Below are 25,424 nucleotides of genomic sequence, written 5' to 3'. Positions count from 1 at the left end.
TCTTGTCTGCAGTGCAATTTCATTCTGAGACACAAAGTATGTCAACAAAGGCAAATTTAGTTTAAAATACACACTTTTATTGTACATACAAGAGGAAGATCAGGAAGAGAGGGGCATTGTGGGAGCTCACAGACTGTTATATTTAATTAGTACGAGTGGTGTCATCCAGGGTTCTAATTTGTGGCAACTTATCACCCAGAAGCAGCTGAAGTGTGAGATTAGTGGTTTTTGCTCGAGACTGCTGTGCACTAAGCAGTGTGCAAACGGTGTGTGTTTATGTGTGTGGAAAATAATAGTGTGCGTTTGCAACAGGAACAGTAGGTGAGACTTTATATAAAGATATAGGATGCATCTCCCACTGCACAAAAATGAAGCCAAAATATCCTGGATATGGGAACAGCCATCTTGCACACGATGCCATTTGGTTATAGAGTCTGGGCAGTAGTAATTATTTTATATAAGTCGTGTTATTGAGGTGACCGTAAATCGTAAGCAGGGCTCAGCTGTCAATCATTATGTCACACGCCCCTTTTCATAGCTCCAAATGACTAATTTAAACCAAACTTATAATAAATATGTAGCCTTGAACAAAATATCAATGTGATGAGAACAATCTAAAATGACAGAAACCACATTCAGGAAGACAATTTTTGACATGTACTTGTAGGTTGTACTTTGGCCAATGTCCCATCTTCTAACAGGGAGGGGAACAGGATTTATGACCTTACTTCAGCCAGCCAACAAGGGGTGATCGAGACGGTATTGGCTTCACTTTTGGGGAGCTGTCATGTTGTCCATCTTAATGTGCAGTCAGTGGGATAGTCCCATACAGAGTTTAAATTTCTGATTACATACATGTCTGCCAATATATTTGTTATAAAATTCCATATTCCTTCACTGATTGTGTAATGATTTTGCAAAGCAGTTGTTTACTGGTTGGATTGTCAGTTCTCAATGAGATAACGTACCTTGACCTGGTAAAGTAGACTGATTTCTTTGTACATTTTGATGGGATATATAGACCTGCAGTGAATGCATCAATGTTTTTATTTCTCTGTTGCAGCTTAATGAGCCATCTTACAGCAGCAGTGTGGCCTCAATGCCTATAGAACAATTTCATAAATATTGAAATTGTCATCGGTGGTGTATTTGAGGAGAACAAGAGGATGTTTCTTATTGGGGAAAACCTTTAGACTTGTTTTAATTGTGTCTGTTAAGTTTTGGTAGGTTACGTACTGGATGTAAGTAAGTACTGTGAAATAGCAGACAGTCAAATGAAACTGATTGTTTTGGGCTTTCCACATGTTGCATGACAACAGAGCATTCTTCTGCACAATGTGTGCAATGTGAAATTAGGAAAAACTCACTGAAATTCATACAGAATTTATAGGTGCCTTAACAGCTCAGACTTTGCAAATACTGATACATCTTTTAAACAAGAACACAAGCCAATATCTAACTGTGAAGTGATAACTGGTCTGCCCCTAGTTTGCTGTATTTGAGTAAGTGTGTGTGTAGTTTGTGCATGTATTTACAGTATATGCACGTAAGTGTTTGTTTGTGTGTGTGTGAATGTGTGTGAAAGTCCTTGAAACAAGACTGAGCTTACATCAAAACACTTCCATTTTGGATGGTAATAAAGAAGAGAATCAATCACTCTGTCAGTCATTGTTGACAGAATTTTTAATTATCTGACATGGCCTGTCAGTCTGTGATCAGCTGCCTATCACGTTGTCTCTTAATGTATTCTTAATACAATCTCCACTGTGCTCTCCAAAACCCTGAACTCCACCCAGTGAGCTGTGTCTTTGTTTCCGGAGAGCTCATCGGCTTGTTTTCCACTTGTATCCTCTTAGCGCTTCAGTTGTTGCTACATTCAAATTTTGGCTGTCAAGCCCCTCCAAAGACACAGAATTTAGATTAGCTGTCAAAATCCTAGGATTTTTTCTGGAATTGTTCCGATTCCTCTGCTTATTGCTGTAATTTTAGCCAAATTTCGTTGTAAGGATTCATTCCCAGGCTGTAGGCGTGAATCCATCTTAGCATAAATCCATTCATACGTCTGTCCATCTGTATAGACAGCCACTCAGCCAAGTGACAAACAGTCTGCCTGTCTGTCATCCAAAGCATCAGTGCCTTATTTCCCTCTTGCATAAGCATTATGGGAAGCCAGTATCCTCAATGAATCAAAAGTTCATCACAAATTAGCTAGGGAAGTCTGGTTTTCACAGAGGGGAGGTCACGGTGATTTGGATCTCCATCTTAGATGGACATGAGAAGAAGGTTCAGCAGCTTGTTTGGTCCTCTTTTTCTTCTTTAGTGCATTTCCTCTTTCTCTACCTGGTCTCCTGGTGTATATTTTAAGAGCTGAGGATGGATTTTTGTGGAAAAACAAAAATTTACAGGAAAGCAGCTTGGAAAATGCTCCCAGTGATTTTAATGAGACTTAAACACACCCACAGGACCGACCGCAAGAGAGAGGCTTTATTCCAAAACTTCGGGGCCTGGGATCTCCTGAAACATAGTCATCATCCTCGTTTGTTATGGCCAGAAAGCTTGATGTAGTGTTGCACGAGGCTTACAGCCACCAGAAACACTTCTTGCGAAGTTTCTTCACACGGGCCTTGGTGCTGGGTCGGTTGGAAGATGAAGGGGCTAGCGTGGGCTTGGTCAAAGCGGCTGCAGGCACATCGTACTCGCCCTCCAGCGCCTCCATTATCCCCTGCAAGCGTCCCTCCTGCTGTCGGAAATCATGCTCCACACTGGAGAGGAGATAAAGATAGAACGGTTGAAGGAAAAGGAGGGAGCACGATTTAGAGGTTGGGGTAGTGTCACATCAAGTCAAATTTATTTATATAGCTCATTTTTCACAAAAAGAGATTAGATTTGGTGGCAGGAGGGAGGGAGGGAGAGGAGATGAGGAGAGGGATGTGAGGACAAGTCGAGGTCTGCTAAGCATAAAGAAAGCTTATAAAAAGAGGGATTGAGGGACAGGTGAGCGCAGGAGTTTGAAAATGTAGTCGCAAAACGCTGACAACTTACAGAGAGGTTGTACTTTGGCATAATGCAATTTTATGTGCGGATGTAAAATCGTGTTCTTAACTCGGATATATGCACCTTCAGCACGCGTACTTTCATACAGGCCTCAACTCAGCACTCATTTCACGTCCATAGTATTCTTCTGCGCTTCATGCACCGATAGATCACAGGCTGGTGAGATGAGAGGAGTGGGAGGAGAAGGATGAAGAGAGCAGCAAAGGAGAGGAGGAGAAAAGGAAAGGAGTGTAGAGGAGCGTTTGCAAAATGGAGGAGCCAAAGGAAGGAGCAAGGGAGGAACTTTTTTTTTTTCCTCTTCTGATGTGTTCAAAGCAGACCCTCTCGGCTTTCTTTTTTCTGTGCATCTCTCTCATCCCCCCTCCTCCCTCTCTTATCGCTCTCTTTTTCCCCACCGTCTCTGAAGTGTCCACCGCTGCAGGTCATAGTGTAGTAGACTTTCTCTCTCCTTTTTTATGTGCAAGAGAATATATGTGTGTTTGTGTATTGGGTTTGATTAGAGGGGCGGAGCTGCATACAGGGCCTGGCATCTGGAGTTAATGAGCCACATGATGAGGCAAGGGGAGCTGACACAACTACCCAGTGGTCCCCTCCTCCAGCAGGCCAACACACATGCACATACTGTACAAACAGACATCTGATCCCCTGACATCTAAAGTGTGCAGCTTCCACAACAAGCCCACAGCTGGGTGAGGGGGAAAAGGTGCATACAGCGACTTATGGACGGAACAGAAGTAAGTAACTAACTCTCATCTGGGAGATGGAGGTAGGGATAAATGAAAGAAAAGGCTTTAATAAAACAGGGCAGCGAGGTCACTGCGGAAAAAAGGAGAGAAACAATAAGAAGGAGGGAGGAAGTGAAGGAGGAGAGGATGTGGGCCACCAGAGGCGAGGAGAGAGGGGGGCAGAGAGGTCTTCGCTGAAAGAGCACGGGGATGGAGGGAGTGAGCGAAGGAGTAAATAGACGAGGAGGTAAAAGCTCTGGTGGGCATAAAGGAAGGAATGACTGCCATGAATAAATGATGAAGGAGATGAACTGTGACTACACATACACACAGCAAGAAATTCTCCACAAATATAAATACATATATATATATATATATATATACATATGAGAAAAGAAAAGATAAAATAGTGCACCTGTCCTACATTCACTCAATTTATACTCTATCATGTTCTAGAGTGGAGGACCTTTTGTCATGTCTTTCTTTACCCACACACTTTACTAGGCTTCAGCATCCCCCCGCCTCAGTCCTCTCTAACTACTTCTCTCTGCCCATATCTACCTCTCTCTCGCTATTGTTCATAAGATTACGGCACGGTGGGAAAAGCAGCCGCTCTTAGTTCGTTTTGCAAGCTGTCATCTCCGGCATCTTTGCAACTGTGTGCATGACTGTGCGTAATTGTTTCTTTTATCCTTGTGAGGAGCCTTTGAATTATTCAACTTCACTTTTTGGTTGAAGCAAGGGTGAAGGTTAGTCACGTTCTTCAGCTGACAAGGTTAATGTTTAGGTTCTGCGTGTACAGAGGTGTTAATATCATTCAGTCATTAATGTCTCTTCCTGTTTAGGATGAAAGTGATGAATACCTTTAGGTGTTGTATGCGTGCCTGCATGTCTCCGTGTATGGGTTTGAGTTGTTTAAGCTTTGGGAGAAAAACAGAGGGGCTGTCATAAGTTCCTCTCCTCCTTGTCGCTCATCATACAGATTAATTAGGACTGACAATGGCAAAACATCTTCAGGCAGTCAGCCCACATCAAAACCCCCCTTTTTAAACCTCAAATCATTAGGATGGATGTTTCAATCCCACGCGTAATCCATCCTGCTGTTTGTGTGTCTCCCTTTCCCTATCAGCAGCCCTCTTACCCAGAATCCTCCCTGAGAGTTTGATAAGGTTGTTACTGTCCAATCAAATGGAGTACTTTTTTCTCTATTGTCTGTACTTGTCACAATGGGTCGCTGAAATTCTGTTTCGCCGCATATTTAATGTGTGTGATTTCTTTGTAAGGAACTTGCACTGATATGTGAGAAGAAAATGCAGATTCTGCATATCTGTCCAAGTTATTAACATCAATCACGCAGCGTGAAATATATTCATATCTTTGTTTCTCTGTATGAATTAGTGTGCGTACATGCATAAGCAGAAAAAAAGGCTTTATTGTTGGATTAATTAGCATTTGTGTGTATGACTGTATTTGCAAATGTGCAAGAAAAACAAAGGGAAAGTGGAGCAGGAAATGAAAATCTATGAAACTGAGAAAAGAGAAAGGAGGGATGATAATGACAAACAACGTACTACTGAGTTTAGAGAAGCCTCAGGCGCATTGAAAAGTCCAAGTAATGCTCTGAGGATATTCAACTGAGAAGTATTGTGATGTCTTAATTACTTTTGTTAGATGTTTTTTTTTGTTGCAGAGTAGTTTTATAGACAATAATAGTAGTGAATAGAAGATAAAAGTACTTTTTATGCTGTTAACACACATTTTCTCATGTCCAATTTCCTCGACTTATGACCATACACAGCTTTCAAAAGTTGATTTACTGTTGTGGAAGCTCTTTTTCTTTGTTTTGTTGCCTCATCATCAGGACTTACTTTTGGCAGAGTAGATTAATTCAAAAATGACCAAAATTATGTGGTTTGTTAGCAATTGTGTTTTCCTGCCTAAGTGAATGGTTATGTAATACAAGTTGGTACTGACGATAGTTTTCATCATGGATTCATCTGCCACATTTGTATTCTCAATTGATTGATTTTTCTTTCCTGGTCATTTAAACAGTCCCAAACCTACAAATGTTCAGTTTACAAAAGTATACGACTGTGAAAAGCAATAACTTCTCAAATTTGACTGACTGGAACGAGAGAATTAGTGGCATTATTGTTTTGGAAATGACTAACATTAATTCAAGTAATTCTCTGTTGATGGACTAAGTATCATTACAGCTAAGCCCATATTCCACTGACCATTGTTTGTGGCCAAATATCTTCATTTTCTGCCTCCTCGTCTTCCTCATATTTGTGTGTATCTTGCATATGAATCTATGTAAAGTAGGGGGTGTTTTGCATATACTTATTTAACATCTGTGTACATTATATCTATATGGATGTATGAGTGGATGTGTATGTTGCCATGTGGCAATCATTTCCCCTTGGTATTCATTAGAACTTACTGGGGTAACGATCCCACTGTGTTAATTAAGATCAAGGGGAAAAAAGAATAGGCTGAGGAGGAAGAGGAAGAGGGAGTCAGAGAAGTGTGTGAAGAGATGGAGGGATGAAACAACAGAGGAGTAGAAAGTAGAAACACTGGAGGGATGCAGATGCGGTGCTTTTGGGAGGTGGGTGATTTTGTGAATTAGCGAGAGCTTGAGAGATAAAGGCCCTGTAAAACGTATCTTTATCCCTTGTGGCCTGCAAGGGAGATTTATATATGATTGTAAACAAGCAGGATAAGCTCCAGGCCTGGCTTTAGTATGAGACATGCAGACAAAAGATTCTGGACTAAAAGCAGGTTTTTACAATAACTAAATATTTATTTTTGTATCCTTTGTCTGTGTTCACAGCAAAGCTACTGCACATACCAAAACCAGTATTTTCAGCTCGATTGAGCGGGGCAGAGAAAGAGCAGTCGTTGGGTGTTTGGTGGGAGTGGGGCACAGGTGATTATAGCTTTGCCAATTGACAGATGGAATGAGGCAGGGATATACAGAGGAAAGCACTTTGATTGAAAGTTCGAGATGAAAGAAAGAGAAGATCGAGCAGGCATGGGATGAAAAGACGGGATTGATTTACATAATGAAAGGATGAAAATAAGAAGGATGGGGTGGAGATGATGGGAGGATTAAACTACAGTATGTGGTATCAGATTGTGAGGGCGCAGCGCTGTAAGTTCCAGAGGATCTAAGAATGCAATTACTTTTTTAGGTCACACACACTAGAGATGACTGAAACAGGAAAGACGCATCATTTAGGTGCTGAATTAATTTGCTTGTTTGCACAGAGCACACTTTTGTGTGTAAATAACTTTCCTGGAGAGAGCTGCCTCTTCTAATCCCCTAGAACCGCGCATGTATTAATTTCAATATTGATGAGGAGGATCACTCATAGTCTTGTTTTTTTCATATAATAGGGATATATTTTATGAGCAATACAATTATCAGAGTGGGCGAAAAGGGCAGAGACAGCAGGGTACCAGGAGGGAAGCTAATGAAAAATAAAACAAAAACGAAAAGATGTGCTGCATAAGTGATACAACCTGGGAAAGCTTAGAAGAAACAATGTGAAATGAAACATTTTCAACAGTCTTTTTTTCCAGGAGAAGTTTCAGGGCTGTTTATTACGCTCCGGGAAAGAATGAGTTGGCAATGGTGAGTTATGCAATGCAGTAAGCTCATTATCTTGATCATGTTACCTGTAGATGATGCAGGCTGTCTTTTGGCAGGTGGGGCAGTTGTTAATGTCCTGACCAGTTCTGTATGAGCTGCGACTGCAGAAACAACAGATGCAAAGCATTCACACACTCACAAAAGGGTTTAATTGAACGAATATCAGATGTGACACATACACATGCTGTGTGTTTTAGTCTGCCTGGGGAACAACTCCAATTATCGCTTCTGGGGCAGTTCATCCAAAAATCTAAAATACACGTTTTTCTGCTTGTCTGAAGTGCTATATATCCATCTAGATTGTTGTGGCATGAGTTGCAGAATCTGGGAGGTATCAGCTGTAGAGATGTCGGCTTTTCTGTCACATATAGATGGAACTAGATGACACTCGGCTTGTGGTTCTCAAAGCATTAAAACAATACTTTTGAAAAACTCATCAGCAATGTCTCCTTCCAGAAGTCATGGCCAAGTTACTCAAGATAACCCTTAGCCTTATGGGCATATTCACATTGGGACTGTTTCTTTCTGCCCAACTACATCCGGCAACAATATCACAACGCAAGAAAGAGGTGTGCATCTACTCATGGACAAGAGGCTAGTTAGCTAAACTAACTAAGCTAGCTTAAGTTAAAGCTTAGCTGTGTACAGTGCCATTAATGTTCAAATTCACAAGTCTTTTTGTGCAGTGATATGTAATTTGGTAAAAAGAAAATATATCCCTTGTGAAACTGCTCACAATCTGGTCTGTGGATTATCTTGAGTAACTGGGTCATCGGCCATTGCTGTTGAGTTTTTCAAAATCTATTTTTCTGGGGAAAATATTCAATAGTCAAGAAAAGACAGACATCTCTATGAACAGAGATCTCATATATCTCCAAAACTTGGCAACTCACACAACAAACAAAAGAGAAAATTGATTTTAGGCTGAACTGTTCCTTTAACACCATGTACTGATGTTCAACAGCAGAGGAAGGAATCTTATTTTGCAGTAGAAAAGACAGACATCTCTATGAACAGAGATCTCATATATCTCCAAAACTTGGCAACTCACACAACAAACAAAAGAGAAAATTGATTTTAGGCTGAACTGTTCCTTTAACACCATGTACTGATGTTCAACAGCAGAGGAAGGAATCTTATTTTGCAGTAGAAAAACAAGTTAAGCTTGTCTTGACAGAGTCTCTCTCTCTTGACTGCTGGAGTCACAACTGTTATTAACATCAGGGTTGTGCTCTCTAGGGGTTGTCAAAAGGGCACAAATAAGCTTGTCGTATTAACTGCATGTGATGTACCCTAACAGGAATGACAGGACTTCACCTGAATTGTCCTGCTTGGCTGTGCGGGCTGGTGAACATAACCTCTAAACAGTGTTTACAGTGTCTGTCTGAGAGGCCAAGCATGACGCGACATTCATATTACCAGCACATTGTTCAGTGACAAGTATCTCATAGTCTTTTCATTTTAGGAACTAGCTATGTCGAAAAATTGGTGTGCATCACAAGAAATTCTGATTACCCATGCAAAGTGTGTTATCAAGGTTGAACCAGGCGACGGAGCTGTTGGAGAATAAAGTCAGATTAAAAAAAGAAAAAAAGATCCGACAAGCTCATGCTGACTGTCATGTAATTAAAACGCTTTATTTTGCCAAGATGTTTTGGCTGCCCCTTTACTGAACTGTCTAGATGAGGGAGTCGCTGATTTATGTTGATAAACAAGATGTTTTAATTACATGGAGAGAAACCGTGTGACTGGCATCAGTATTTCTCTCCCTAGCAGGCTTTATCAAAGACAACAACAGCAAGAGCAGACGGGTATTTGCTTCGAGAGAGGAGAGAAAACACGGAGCTGAGCACAGCGACAACCTTTTAGCTCAGCCGACACTTTTATCACAGCGGCCCACTTAGAGTACTTTCATTTCAGGCACAGCATCAGATGCATGTTGGCTCTCATAGTTGCTGGTTCTGTAACTTTTCCTTTTCTTGTTGTGTCTCTTTCTCTAAGTTGCTCTCTCTTTCTGTCTGTCTATCCATCTCTATTCTGTCTGCCCCTTTTTTACCCTATTTGTAGCACTCTAAGAACTAGCCATTAGTATCCTCACATACGCACTGAATTATATGAATACATTACCTTATACTGTACATTCACACGCTCAGAGCAGGACAGCATGTACACTGAGTTTAGGAGCCTTATTGTGCAGCTTAAATATTAATTACATTTCTCAGAGGTAATCTGATAGGGATTAGTCTGGAGCTAGAGACATCAGAAAATGCCGAGAGGGCAACGGAGGGATTCACGATTGTGAGTCGCAGGCATGATTTATATGAGGAGGTGCGGAGAGAAGGGGAAAAAAAATGAAAAGAGATAAAAGGTATTAATTAAGAATTGGGGAAAGATAGGTGGGGAAAGGGATGAATAGCTGGAAGCGGGTTAAGGAGCCTCGGAGAAAAAAGGGGAGGGCACCGATTAAAAAGAAGAGAGTACGGAGGGCTGACTGGGATGCCTTAAGAAGAGAGAAACAAAGGTAATGGAGCAGGAGAGGAAGATTTATGAATAAAAGAGATGGCAGGAGAAGAAAGACGAACCGATTAGTTTAACTTGGTAGGCAGTACGACGTCTCCTAGAGGTACTGTTACGGTGGGGAGAACAATCTCTATAAGGTCTATAAGATTAAAGGACAGAGGAGGGATCTGAGAGCCTTGACTAAGGGCTCACAGGTATATCATATATCTCTACAGGATTCGAGCACACACACACGTGCACACACGTAGACACACTTAAGTGAATCTCCATTGGCCTGCCTGACATTTAAAATCCATTACACGGACTTGAAAGCCTGTCGGTATATATTTTGCTATAAAAACTCAAATATACTCCTTTCCTAATCTTGTGCACTCCCTCGACGCCTTGTTCTCTCCCTCGCTTTCTTCTCCTTATCACTAACTCGCTCACTCTCTTACTTAAGCATTCGCCAGAGCAGGTAATACCTCTGCCTCACCTCTACTTCTTCATCCCATATCTCTAATTTCATCCCTGTCTTTATCTCTCTTTTCCCTCTCTGCCTTGCTGACTCATTGTATAGTTCATCCTCCTTTTTCCCGAATTGCTTCCCCCTCTCACCCTTCGCTGAGGGCCTTGCTCTTCTCCAGGTCTTGAATGACGTTCAGAAGCACCTTGATCTTCTCCTGATTGGACACCAGGTTCTCCTCCACACTCTGCAGCTGCCTCTCGAGCCCGCGGGGTGCGTTCCCCGCTGGTCCGCCCAACAATCCCCCCGGAGCCCCGTTACATTGTGCTTTCATATGAGTCTTACAAGGCAGAGTGTGGTCATCGAATGATTTGCTCTTCTGTTTTGTGTAGTCCTTGAGTTTGATCCGCTGCGAAGATGCTTGGTTGGGAATATCCATGGTGTCCTTGGTCTTTTTGGTTTGCGCCGCATCTGTGGCCGGTTCAAAAGGAGTGAGTTTAGGGGAATTTTTCGGCGGCAGAGGTGGCGTGTTGGTGGATTTTGAGTCACTGTGGAGTGAAGAAACTGAAGGTTTAGAATTGACACGGACTGATGTGTGTTTGTGTTCATCGGCGTGCTTGATTTTAGCCAAGTCATGCTTGTGTTTGTCAGTCGAATGTGGCTCTGTTGCCTCTGCAGACGGTGTGTGTGCTTGCTGCTTATGCGTGGTAGCTGTGGAGCTGTCTGTGCTGTTGTGCATGTGTGTGTCTGCTGTTTGTGTGGCTGAGTCTTTGTATATAGTGAAGTCCGCCGAGTGTGGCCTTGACTGCTGTTTTGAATCTTTCGTTTTTGTCTGAGCTTGTGATGTGTGGTTGGAATGTGAGCTGTGTGTTTTTGGTATCGTGTGTGACAGCTGTGGTATTTGCGTAGTCTTTACTGATATGTTTGCTGTGTAAGAGACAGAGTCCAGAGCACACTCCTTCTTCGACTGGCTGGGAGCAGCGGAAGCTTTCCGTGGCGGATTAGGTAAAGTCTGGCTCGCTGTTATTTGATTGACGGCCTTTCTTCGACATGCGCCTGTGCACGGCGCAATCTGTGACCGTCTCCTCCCACAAGTCGCACAGAGACGAGGCGGGGAGGTGGCCATGACTCGACAAGGCCGTGGCGGGGTGGCGTGCACGGTCGTACAAACGCTCCCTGTCTTAAGAACGGAGCGGTGGCCCTCCATGCGTAGAGACTGCACTCTCCTCCTCTCGTGGACAGGCTCCTTGCCTTCTGCGCCCTCAGTGCAAACCCCTCCCACTACATCGGAGGCTACCACGCTGCCGTTTGTATACCGAGCTGTCCTTTTAGCTCTTGTGTCTTTAGGGTTTGTCCGTAATGTTTTAATCTGGCAGTAAACTCCACTGCCTGACCCCTGAGAGCCCATGTCGTCCTGTGTCAGGCTGTTGATCTCGTTCTGAGATGTCTCCTTGGACACTGGCAGACTGTTGCTGTCACTTCTGATAACTCCAGCTGTCTCTGCTGAGGTTGCTTTGTCTGTGGCCATGGCGAGTGGACGATGTGTGTTGGTTGGCTGGCTGCCGTGCCGTTTGATGGAGGGGAGAGTCCGCAGCCCGGGAGAAGTCTGCACCCCGACGCTGCACAGTGGGCCCCATCGCCCTCCTGCCAGGGGAACCCCCAGCGCAGGCACCGGATTGGTTGGATCAGCCACCCTTCTGCCCATACTCTTTTGCAGGTTGGCTCAGCCCCCCGAGGAGCTGAACGGGATGGAGGCAAGCGATGACATCAGCCAGTGTCAGTGCAATTATATCCAATAGGAAGTGGGAATAGTTCCAGCTTTTGTATACCCAGTGAATTTGTCTGTTTGTGAGGCGGAGTGAAAGAGTTTGTACGCGGAAGTTGAGGACAGGAATTCAATATCCAATAAAGCTTTACACTTTCAATGTCCTCCCATTAATGACCTCCTCACTACTTTGGCTACTTCTGATTGGACATTACTTTCACAGCTTCTCTCAGTCTCTAACCCGCAGCTGATGAGCTGGATGGATTCTCTGGACGTTGCAGGTTTGATCTGGAGAGAGAGAGAGAAAGAAAGAGAGAGACAATGAATGAGAGAAACATGAGTCGAAAGGAGGGACAACCGGGAATAAATGGTTAGATTGGCAAGAAGTCACAGACATTAAGCACGAAAAGCACCATATAAAAGCTTTGACCTCGGCTGAACGCACACACTAACCAGATCGATAGAACTCTATCAACCCTTCATTACACCAGCAGGTGTGGTGGAGTTATAGAGGCAAAACTCTATTTCTTATCAAGCTGTTTTTTCTTGAAGGAACAGCAAAGCCTCAACATATCTTAAGGGTAATCGCGAATGCCTCGGGAAAGTTGCAAGTCGAAAGTTGCACACTCACCCAAGGATCTCGGTCGATAACACTTATAAATTTCGGACTACAGATGTCACTGCAGGCTTTTATTACGTGGTGACACAGTGTGACACATTTCGAATGATGTTATGTTTGCCTCTCAGAGCAGCATGTAAACTGATGATGCATCATGACTTCACATCGCAGTTTGGGAATCTGTCTAATGAGTTCAGCATGATATCAGTCTCTGCAGCATGGTTTCTGCCCACTTACCTTTTATTTTCAGTAATGAATGGGCATCTTTTACTTTTTATAGATTTTTTTCTTTTCTTAGGCAGCAAAAATTATTTTAAATTGTGGCTTCGTAATGCTAAAGCCTTATGTGGTTTTGTATTGGTATGCTCGTTTAAAATTGTTTGGGAGGAGAACACAATTATCCTTTTGATCTTAATCACTTCAAATCACCTGAGAATCGACTCAGAATGCTTTAATGTTGCACTATGACTCTATGAGCCGCAGATAAAATTGGAGCTGGATAATATTACATTCGATTTTTCCGTAAGAGGAAATTGGGCCATTGCAGCAGCACATATTGGTACATCAAAGAGAAAAAGACATAGGAGAGTAAATGGGGGTCATAGGAGGTCGTTTAAACAAATGAATCCAATTCAGTAATTCAATTATACTATATGTGTTATATAGTATATATCATAGTATAGGTGTTATATTTTATTTATATATTTATATGTTTTTAGACAGATTTTGCTCCAGAGTGCTGTGGTTTATCATCCTATGATGAGTTTCTGTGTTTCATTTTATAGTCTCTGCACAATATACAATAAAAGCGTGAATCTTCACTCGCCTCACGATACCATTACGATTCACCTGTCGACAAACTGAATTCACGATCCCGATCGTATCTTGATGCATCTAAATGTTGGCGTCCCCAATTTTTTATGTTACTGTTCAAGGCTGCTTTCTCATAATGTAATATTCCCTTTATATTTAAGAAAATCCTTTTAAAATCAGACTATAACAGAAAACATAACCAACACAACATTTCTATTTAAATTTTAGTTTATTTTTGTTTACTCTTGTACTTAACTGGTCTTACTTCTTTTGTTTTTCTCTAAGACACAGTTTTTTTGCATTTAACTCCTTGAACACTTGTATATTTTACTAATATTTAATGCTTGTTATGTTTTAATTGGGCCTAGTCTGTGACCCTGACCAAAGTTGTAACTGCTTTTTTCTATTGTTTTCTATACATTTTCATACCAATCTGGCACCAGAAAATTTCCTTTGGGATTACTAAAGCTCTATCTTTTCTTATCTTGTCTTATAAATCCATCTGCACTGCTTTGCATGTGTGATTTAATCAGCAAAAATGTTTTCACGTAGCAGCTCTATGACAGGACAGGTCAGGACCACTGAATGTGGTAAACAACACAAACATGACTCTGCTGCATACGCCTTTCACGGAGTGGGACGGGGAAGATGACGGCACCTCCTCAATTCGTGGCTGATTAACTAGACTTGCTGCATTGTTTAAGGCTGTAGATGTTAGCTTCAGATGAAAATGGCTAATGCTTTTAGTAATTGTTGTGAGGCAGATCTAAAACAGTGTGCATCTTCTCTACTTCATGCTTCCAAGTAACTTCACAACAACCGAAATGTGGCCAAATGTCCACTGCTGATCTCCGCCTCCTAAATCAATGTCCGCTAGCATAAATAACGTTGATTGATGCATATCTTTAACATCTGCATCGCCAAACTCTTATAATAAACATTTCTTCACCTCTACAGTACAAGCATCAGTACATTTGTATATCTAGGTCAGACATTTCTGCTCTTTTCTTGTTACCATTTACATTTAACTTATACCCCTGTTCCCCTGTTCAACTGTGACTCCTCAGGCCAACTCTCGAAGTCAGTTCTCTGTTGATTCCTGAACATGTTGGTGTCTTCCAACAGATGTCTGTTCAGGCAAATTACAAAATTGGTCGCATTTGTTCAAGAAATTAGGCTAGTCCAAGGCGTCAGTCAGCAGAATGAAATCTGAAACCAGCTGGCACACACACACACACACACACACACACACACAGAAAAAAACCTCTATTTGATGCCAGCTGGTCTATGATCACAGCACAGATCCTTGGGGTCAAGGCTGGAAAGGTACAGTATTTTCAAAATAAATTAAATATGTCCTTGTTCTCCTCTTAGTTTATGAACCCCCCAGACAAAAACGTTGACAAGGGGACAGTTGTCTCAAAATCACAAACATCAAAATGGTGCTCAAGGTTCTCCAGAAGTTATAGAAATCTCCCCTGCCATCAGCTGCAGCCCTGTGGCAGTTAATATGTTCTTACCAGCAGACAGAAACTCACTTATAACAACTGTGATGAGCCTGTTGTAGTCGTGCACACATTCACTCATACAGACACTCGGTGTGACTAATATCGACTCATTTTAAAGCCAGACGTTGCATGCTGTTTTGCCACCATGAGCAGAATTCTAAAAATTGGCATTTTTGCCCCTTTTATTCTCTTCTCCCTGACAGCAATTGTCAGACTCTTTGGAATTTCAGTTTTCATTTAAGATCATTAAATATTAAAACAGAGTGGATGCAGTTTATTAAGCTGGTGGGTCTGCCTATGGGCCCAGCTAAGGATTGAGAACAATTTTAAATTTAGACTGTTTTTCAGTCTGTGTCCCTGTTCTGTGAAACTTTCCGGGACAACTGTCAGTTTCACAACAGAGCTTTGCAGTTAGCACTTGTGACAAACTTCCTGGTGTGCGATTGTGCTAGAGAGCTGCACTGACATAAGTGGAGCTTTGAAATGTAAGGTCTTAACGTAAGGCTCTGTAGATGAAAGGATTTCGGCCCCAGTGACATATCGCTGTTATTTATATGAATATCTTGACAGTGCGTTTGGCTCAAGGACTGTTACAGTGCCTTACAGCTAGCAGGAGGTCACACATAATTGACAGCCCAGACTGTTTATGATGGGTTACCATGGTAACTGTGGCAGAGATTGTCCTGGAGTGGAGGACAACGGGTCTTGACCTGTGGTCCAGTTATCCATCTAGCTTAATTTATGTTTTCTTTTTTGGTGTGAATGCGGTTTGTTTGCTCTGTCTGTGTCTGTGTGTGTGTGTGTGTGTGTGTGTGTGTGTGTGTGTGTGTGTGTGTGTGTGTGTGTGTGTGTGTGCGAGTGGGTGAAATCTATTTGCAAAGCAGGCCGCAGCCACCAGGTGCCCGAGAAGGGACTGAGATGTGTTGTTTGCGGAAAAGAAATTGCAGATGTTGACGATATAAGAGAAACACAACACCAGAGAAAGAGGAAGACGGTGTTTGTGTGTGTGCACCGGAGATAGCGTGGACCGCATACGTACGTGCGTTTGTACCAGCGCGTGTGTTTGAAAGTGTGTGTGTGTGTGTGTGTTTGAGTGTGTATATGTGTTGTCAAGTCGTCTCCCCTGGGATTCAGTCTAAGTCAATTGAAGATAATTTCACTGCAGCTCATTTCCAAGCATTTGTCTTTCCAGCAGCCGCCACATCAGACAGCAGAGCACCTGCTGCAACAAACTTTCTCCCTCGCTCTCTCTTCCTGCTGTCTCCTTCTATCTGCGTGTGTGTGTGTGTACGCGTGCAAGAGAGTCAGTGGTTATGTGTGTGCCTGCATCTCAAGTCTCACATCCCACCCCCTGACCTGCAGCTTGTCAGGGAGAAAGTGACACCATATCCTTAGGAATCAGCTTCACATGCCTGACTCTCTCAATCTTTCCACCTCTCTCTCTCTATCCAGGTCTTATTGGATGGCGCTCTCCCTCTGCCTCCCCTCGTCTTTCATCGTTACCCGTGTTTGTTGTCACACTTTTCCACTCACCACCCCCTTTTCCATCTCTGTCATGCTGCCTTTGATTTTGCTGTGTGTTTCCCTCTCCCTTCCCCTCTGTCTCTATATTTAATCTCAGTCTCGCGCCCACATCGCACCTCTGGCTGTGCAAAATGATCAGGGAGGAGAAGGGGGGAGGCAACATTGTCGAACCGATGGATGAAGGGGAGGCGGAGAAAAAAAAGGGAGAACAGGGGAGATGGTGGCACATGGGGAGGTGCATAAAGGTGGTGGAGGGATAAGGAGGAGAGAGCAGATGAAGGGAAAGAATCTTACATACAAGATAAAAGTGCTGCGTGAGTGTGTGTACGTGTCGAGGATGAGATGTAAAGGCCCATTTTCCGGAGCTGAAATCTCCAAAAGTGTCTCATAGAGTTTGTTAAATTATAAAGGGAGTAGCACAGAGGAGAGAGAGATGCGTGACATTAAGAGAGAGGAAGAAGGAGGTTCGGAAAGCTGCACACACTGCTTGTCAGTAATCAATACGCACTGCAAGTGTGTTTGAGCATCTGTCACCACACTTACAAACAAACCCCTCCCCACACACACAGCCATTAAACACTACAGGGAGTTTCTTGACAGGGAGCAGCTTTTTATGAAATCTGTTTATACATGCAATGAGTTTAATTTACCAGTTGGCGGGTTTGGGCGGCTCGAGAATTGTCTACAACGTAAGGCGGTCTCAGTGAGCCCGTAAGTGTGTGTGTGTGTGTGTGTGTGTCTGTGTCTGTGTATGTGTCAGTGTATGTGTGAATTAGTGCACACCCACGTCTTTGCAGTGGTAACAGAGCCCTGAATGCTCCAGCGAATCGAGTCCCCTGTCGTTTCAAGGTGAGCCTTATTTTTCAGCCGCCGATTGACTGGCCCTCCATGTGCGTGAGCGTGTGTATGTGCGTGTGTTTGTGTGTGTGTTAGTGTGTTAGGGAGATGGACTCACTTTACTGCTCTGTAATCACACTGCCTCTCTCGGTCAGTATCTCTACACAAATGCTGCACCTTATTGGCCCTTTGAGACAGAGCACACACTGCATTTTGGGTAGGTTAGTCAGTCCCCCCACCCCACCCACAGACACACACACACACACACACACACACACACACACACACACACCCTGCCTGGGCTCAAAGAAGAAAACTTTTAAGCATTTTTAGTTTCATATATTGGTGAACTTCTATGTTTTATGACCGCTGTTTCTCACATTAAACAAGCTCTCGAAACTGTACATTCCAATCTGGTGCTTAATTCAGTCATGGACACTTTATGTCAAAGAATTTACCACTGTTTATTGCAACAATTGGCAGGAAAAGGCTCTACTCCTGAAGGCGCTCCCCAGATCAATCTGAAAAAGTATGCAAGCAGTTCTTTCAGTGTTGCACAGTAAAAATACATATTTCATATTTCCATGAATATTAATCACAGCACTGAATCAGACAACATTTTCCAGACAGCTTGCACAGACATTCGTCAATGAATAATTGTGGGAAGAAGTTGCAGTGATGTCAGCGCAGGTGGCCACAGTGATCTGCCAAGTAAGACAGCGTGCCGTTAGATTATTAAGACCTCCTCTCTGACGTGTTTTAATGTGATTGATTGCAAAAGACTGGCTGATATGGTTTGGAGACGAGCCGTCAGACAGATCAGTCGGACTGATCGGCTCATTACAAGTACAATTTCACCTGGATGACCATGATACTAAAAAAGACATTTGGCAGAATTACCGAGAATCCTTTCTCGGCTCCCGGCTGCAGGAGCAGATAGTATTAGTATTTGCCTCCATTTCTGCTTAAATGAATATTGTATGTCAGCAGGTGTCCAATATTTGCAAACTGCATTGCAGATATACAGCATCAATGCACTGTTTATAATTTTTTTGGTTTCGTTTTTGCATAATTGGTCACTGGATTCTTATTCCCTTAGTCCCTGAAGTCTATAACATTTATCTTCCCTCTGTCTGCACCTCAGACAGAGGGAAAGAATCCAGTAATGATCGTCAAAACAACAAGAAACCTGCTCAGCTCTCTGCCGCCTGTTGTGCATTTTAATTGGGTGCAACTGTATTTTTCAGGGACAGTGCACTTTAATCAGCATTTCAACTCGAGAGCCAAAAGCCACAAAGGCTAATGTTCATATCACAAAACCCAAGCGTCTCAGCCAACCCAGCATAATCCAAGTGTGTCTCCCATTGAAGCATTGTTCGGGGCCTGTTGTGTGTGCCTCACTGATAGTAAGGGACTCAAGTGACTCTTCTAGGCACTGAGTGTAAACTATGGAAATTGCTGTCTGAGAACCTAATGCAGGTTTTCCTCACACACACTGAAATAGGCATCAAATTTATGAGAAATTGATGATAGATTAAAAAAAAATGTCTTTGCTCTACAGCAGTGGTTTCCAAACTCTTTAAGTCCATTGCACCCAATTAAAGGTGTAATCTGTAGAATATGGCCAGGAGTCGAAGGCTGCTCGAAAAACACAAGGGGCATTTAATACCAGAGAAGCTAATGACTGATGCTTTGCAGCTATGCTTGGCTGTAGCTAGCCAATTAGCTCATGGCTCAGTTAGCAGTGGAGTCAATGGCCCTACAGTTTGTCTAAACCGAGACCTTGGATCACAGGGGGAGTCACCACAGGCGACATGGCCTAGATTGACTGGATTCGGCAGCCTGGTGTGCGAGTGGACATAGCTGGACACCAAACTGGGACTGAACACAGGCTCCAAGTTTGTATTTGAATTAACTGTATTTAATGATGAGTTAACGAGGCAGTTAAACTCGTCTTGGTTCGGTAACAGAGAGAAACCTGATTTCTTGTGGTGTGCAATTGTATTTTTCTGTGTAGTAAGAAAAAAAGAAGTAAGAGTACTGCATGTCCTGACATTTTCTGAGTTTATTTTGTGGTGCAAAGTGTTGTTACAAGACAGAACAGGCTGGGGGCTAGCATGCATGTTAATCTCGTAGACATCTTTGACGTGACATCAACACTGTTTCCTCACACTCTGTTGATAAATTCTGTCCATATCTTACAAAGTGCTTCATTAAAGGAAATGGTTTGTCATTTCACGCTGAGTCACCCAACACCCAATATAGTATGAATATATTAAAAGAGGCTTGTCAGTTTTAATAGATTCAATATTATCAAATCATATTGAACTAAGGCAAACAGGGGCTCTGCAGATTTACAGAAGAGTTCACTGAAACAGTGAATACAATTACATATGCTATTATTTGAGATGTCGTTCTTTCAACAACAAAAAAGCTGACATTTAAAGTGGTCAAAGAGAAAAAAAATAAAGGTTGCAGCCCTTTTTATGGGACGTGTCAGCCTGCTGTAGATGTAGGGAGACGGAGCACAACCCAGACGTCTGACTCCACTCTTCTCTTGTTTTTATCTAAGCCAGAGGCCTATGTAGCAAGTTCAACATAGCCAGTATATCTTTAGTTATCAATCTTCACTAATCCTGACAATTGCAATCACATGAACATGTGATCTGACACATGATCTTGATAAGTTGACCCCGGTTTTTCCACATATAGCCATAAATGTGTTTGCATAGAAGTTGAGGTGTTTGCACTGAGGGACAAATCACAAACTTGAAAACATCTACTGGCAGCAGAGCCACATGTGTTATAAACAAAGGGAAAACTGTAAAATTAGACAAATACAAATTAGTTTAACACATAATCCAGACTAAAAGCAACACAGTTACAGCTGCCAAATGCAGGAAGGACAGCTGACAAAAACATTGCAGACTATCTGAATATGGACATTAATAGGCATCAAATATCCCTGCCCCATCAATCTAGAATCTCCAACATGTAGATCTGACTATAGTTAAATTTACATATCCATTAAATTAAAGTGTTACTTAGATGTATTCTTCTGGCATGTGAATGACAGCTTTAGACTTATTCTTTCAGCTGTGATCCCCGGTGGTGTCAAAAAGACTTTGGAGCAGACAGAAAATAAATATAAAGACATAATTCAAAGATGTCCTTGCATTTCTTGTAACATGTACGAGACTTTCTCCTTTCAGTGTCTGGTGTAAGTTGATATTATTATGAAATAAATCACATTGAAATGGCTTGCAGCCAACAGGAAAAAATGAATGAAGGCAACATGGCGCTCCTGCACAACAAGTCGACCTCTCACAGTCCACGCACTGAGCTGCACAAGATCTTCTATGAATGGAAATGTAATTTCCAGATAATTTGATTGGTCAGCAGGTGGTGCTTTTACATATGCTTATCTGCTATTGCCAACATAAGGTGAGCAGCACAAGTTACCATGGCGATGCACCCTAATAAAGAAAAAACACCATCATAGGCCTGAAAACCTCAAGCACAAATCCTGCTTCATAGTACCGACCTCAGGGTTGAGAGAGCCAGATCACATACAGTGATGGGAAGCTTGATATGGTGACAAAAATGCAAATGGTGTTAATGCAAATGTCACAAATTGCAAATTGTTCCAAAAGATACCATGAAATAACAATGATAAGATAAATCTTGTATCATCCTTGGCTCATCCTCAAAGCTCAGTTTTGGGAACCACTGCAGAACATTGTGTACTGTGTGTTCATGATAAATTTACTTTCCAATCTGGTTTACCATCTTTGTTATGCTCTTAGATTTCACTTTATTCTGGACGTGAGTAATGCTCAGGATTTTAAGGTTTTTGTTAATCCTCCGGAGCTCACCATGAGGTAGATAATGAGGTGTTTAACATTTTAGGTGTTGAGTCTTTGCTCATGGACAACAGACACTGAGTGTACTGTATTGACTTTGCCTTATTGTGGGTGCAACTGTGTGGAAGGACTGATGCATAGATAAGCAGAATTTCATTTAGCCAGAGATTACTTAAATCATCATTAGACCGGTGAGGTAGACCAGCCTGGACTGAAGCCTGTGGTCTGATGTTAATTTACACCTCCACACATAAAAAACTAATTAAATACAGACATGTCTAAACCTGTTTGAGTCTCCTCCTCTTCAAACCCAGTAAGAAAAATTAAAAGAAAATCTTTCAAGTTTCAGTCCCTTTTAGCTCTTTTCACTTTTTCCTGGGGGGATAAATACAACATAATTCAAATCAATATCCTGTTCCAGTGTGAGGGCCCTCAGAGAAATTAAGAGTGAATCTTGTGTAGTTTTATAGCAAAAGCTTTTTTACAGCCAGGCAGGTAGCTGTAGCAAAAAAAAAGGGGGGGGTTGAAATATAGATAAAGAGTGCATCATTGACGGATCCATCTGCTACTTTTATTCATTTGTTTTCTCTTGCTGACTGGATGAAAGTGTGTTCATTGAGCGGCAGAGAAAACATAAAACTGAATATTTATGAGATAGTTTCCAACAAATATTTGATAATCAGAGATGAACACGATGACGTGGGAAACAAGATCCTGTAAGCCGACTGGGGAAAACCAAGTGTATAAGTTAGAGGAGGAGCTGAAGACCACACACGCTCGTCATATCAGCGTGGCTAATAGAGTGCGATGTACTCGGGGGTTTCGCATTTTTTTGTTGCTAAAAACTGCACTCTCTCTCACTCTCTCTCGCTCTCTTTTAGCCTTTTTACTTCCTGTCACCTCATCGTTTTATCCCTCCTCTTCACCTGTCCCTGTCCTCTGATTACTCTTCCCTCCACCCTCCTCTATCATCTCATCTCTCGTATCACTCATGCTGTCCACACGTCCCATCCAATCTCTCCATCATTAACCCCCCCGCCCAATCTATCTCTCCTCCTCCCCTTCTCTCCATCCTGTTGCCCTGGCGGCCCTCCCTCCCTCTGCCTCATCCATCTTCCTGCCCTTCTGACTTTTTCAGTCCTTTTTACTTTTTCACCCCATCTCATCTCCTTCTCATCACTGGTTCACTGTCTGTCTGGTTAGCAGAGCGGCTTAAGTGTCAGCGACACAGACACATATCCACACATGGATGCATATGAAGGCGCGCACACACTCATTTCTTTTGACTCCCTCTCGCTGTCAATCTCCCTTAACCTTTATTTTCTCTCTCTCCATCATCTGTCATCCTCTGGAGAAAAGGGGATATCATTAAAGTCAAGGCGGTATAATGTTATAACCTATTGATTTGCTTTCCCTAGTCTGTAATTTGCATTATACCCAATGAAATGTTCTCTCTCTGTGCTGCAGTTGTTTCCAATACAAGCACTGTCATCGGTGCCTGCATGCATTTATCACTTTTAGGCAAAGTTTTTGACCAAAATAATTCACCTTTTGGTTTGTTTTGTCTCAGCTGACTCCAGACAAGTGAACAATGCTTCTAAACACTGCAAAAGAAAACAAAGTACTAAAAATATCTGAATTAATAAAGCACATTCATAAGAAACTTAAAGGAATCTTTGGAGGTTTGATGAATACTAAATAAAGTTTCTGCCAGCCTTTGTTGGCCATGCATCAAACATGGAAACAGAGAAATCCACTTAGCGATATTCTAATGCATCACTTATGACCACATATCCCACAACAATATCCCCATACATTAAAGCACTGTGACATCATTTATTCTACAAATGTGTTTCCTCTAAGTTCAGCTAACTGAATGATTTTTTTCTTTTTTCATTTAATTATTAAAAACAATTTATTCACCATATAGTAAGTAGAATAAATATTGTCTTTCCTATTCTTCCCTATTTCCCTTCTGGCTTTGCTCCTTAACCACTCTCCCTCAGGTCTCTCTATAATACTGCTGCTTCTAAACTAAAAAAGGAGAGTTAGTCAGTTTGGTAAGCATGCTAATATGTATGTGTCCTCACATTTTAAACTCATGTGACTGTTGGGTATGTAGTCTTTCTAATTACGTACCTCCACAGGTTTATACTCGATCAGTTTTACAACAAACTGCGACCTTTTTGAGTTGAAAAATTATCTTTTAAATTGACATATGCAGTGGCAGACTCACTTTGTCTGAGGGGCAGGGGCACATATACATTAAAAGGGCACCAGCTGTATGTGTTGTGGCACCAGCACAAAAAGGGCACCCTAGATGGCACTTTCTCATGTTTTATCTAGTATAGGAGCATCCAAAAGGGTACTTTTTCTCTTGGATGCGGGGGCACCAGGGTGGTGATCAGTGTTTCAAATGTTATACAAATAATGAACGAAACAATCTTGAAAAGATGTCTTTAAATAGGGACGGCAACTTATTGACAAGGTATAGAAAGACTAAGATTCAGTTTGGACTTTGTTGATGTGTTTGTTTGTGTGCACACACACACACGTGCATATGCTCAAACTGTCATTTTGAATTATGTTCTTAACTCACTGCTGCTGAGGTTATATAAATGCTAAGTGCACAGGTCACATATATGCACAGTGTCTCGGTCGTGGAGCTCTGCACACATTTGCTTGCTCTCTCATACTCGCACACACGCATGAAGAGACACACACACACACACACATACAGATGCACCAAGGCAGCATTAGTGTATAAGAGAAGGGTTATTGCCATATAATCCCATATTAAAGCTACACTAGCTGTTCTGACGATTGGTTCAGAGGCTTTTAATAGCAATCGGGCAACAGATACACACACACACACCTACACACACGCATACGTACATCGACAGAAGCATTTGGAAGCCTTTTTGAAAGCAAAAGTTGTAATGAATGTTGAATGAGGAAACACACACGAAAAACATCACACACGTACATGTACTATACACAGCACACACACACACACACACACACACACACACACAGACGTAATCATATGCATCAAATCCTGCTGTGACAGATGGATGGGATTACTCACCTGACACACGCACACACACGCAGATACACACACACACAGATGCACGAACAGTTCATAGCACTTCTTTAAACAAATGTACGCATGCAGGCGGATGTACACACTTTTATCAAGGACACAGAGACTCTGTAAGAAACAAGACGTCCATCCAGAGCCAGACTCTGTGCTATAGGGGTTATTTTCCGTTGTTTGTGTGGTCCAGAGGCTAAACCCAAGTATTTTGTTCATCGGTCCAGTTGTCTCACTGTCGCTTGCTTCCATACAATCACCATTACAAGTACGTCCATTCACATTCTGGCCACTGTCTTAAGTGTTGAATGAGCTGCTTTGAGAACAAAGTGCCAGCCGCGGGCTAGGAGACTGGAAGGCTCCCTCGGAGGGTCATAACAGAGCATCTTTTACCAAGAGAAGACAAATCATTTCAGGCTGTTGTGCCATCTCTGACATACAAGCACACTTACTGTACATCTAACCTTTTCTAACAACTGTGTTTCGTCGCTTTTTCGCAGTCACTTACCTTTTCTTATCCTCCTTTTTGGTCCGCATGCTTCTCTTCTCCCTTGTTCTCGATGTCTCTCTCTCTCTCTCTGTGCGTCTCTGATAGTCTTTTAGTCCTCAGTAGCTCTCTCCTCAGACTCTTTGCCGCTCTCTATCTCTCTCTCCGTCTCATTCTGTTGCTGCTGATCCTCGCATGCTCGCGGAGCCCAGTGATCCTCCCTCCCCTCTCTCTCTTTCTCTCTCTCTCTCTCTCTTTCTCTCTGTATCCCTCTCTCTCTCCCTTTCTACCTTTCCCTGATCCGTCTCCCTCCTTACCTGCAGCTCTTTACACTCTCGCTCTTTCTCTTTAGCTTTACCCATCACTCTTTCATTAATTCCTACACCGTTTATCTCTAGCACTCTGTCCATTTCCCTATTTCAGCCTCTTGATTGGTGGCTTATCCAATGCCATACCCTGGTTTTTTTGGTGTGTGTGTGTGTGTGTGTCTGTGCATGTGTGTGTTCCTGCAT

At 42.3% G+C, this 25,424-nt stretch overlaps 2 protein-coding genes across 5 annotated transcripts in view; one reads left to right on the top strand and one right to left on the bottom strand.

The window, feature by feature from the left end:
* Window positions 1–25,424, top strand: part of dock2 (dedicator of cytokinesis 2) — a 107,278-nt gene that overhangs the window by 51,169 nt on the left and 30,685 nt on the right. The gene's annotated exons all lie outside the window — the stretch shown is intronic.
* Window positions 56–25,216, bottom strand: insyn2b (inhibitory synaptic factor family member 2B). Of its 2 annotated transcripts, XM_030396595.1 has the most exons (5): window positions 24,934–25,216; window positions 10,555–12,455; window positions 8,953–8,993; window positions 7,464–7,538; window positions 2,597–2,762 (listed from the first exon to the last, which is right to left on the bottom strand). In XM_030396595.1, the coding sequence occupies exons 2-5, from the start codon at window positions 12,105–12,107 to the stop codon at window positions 2,716–2,718; spliced, it is 1,716 nt and encodes a 571-aa protein (XP_030252455.1). In that variant the 5' UTR covers window positions 12,108–12,455; window positions 24,934–25,216; the 3' UTR covers window positions 2,597–2,715. The 2 variants fall into 2 exon arrangements, with proteins under 2 accessions (XP_030252454.1, XP_030252455.1); XM_030396594.1 differs by lacking the exon at window positions 8,953–8,993 and having other exon boundaries at window positions 56–2,762.

This window comes from Sparus aurata, chromosome 18, assembly GCF_900880675.1.
Source record: "Sparus aurata chromosome 18, fSpaAur1.1, whole genome shotgun sequence".
In the NCBI taxonomy this organism is placed as follows: Eukaryota; Metazoa; Chordata; class Actinopteri; order Spariformes; family Sparidae; genus Sparus; species Sparus aurata.
Note: the sequence above shows the minus strand (reverse complement) of the source record. Positions and strands in the feature narration are given on the sequence as shown.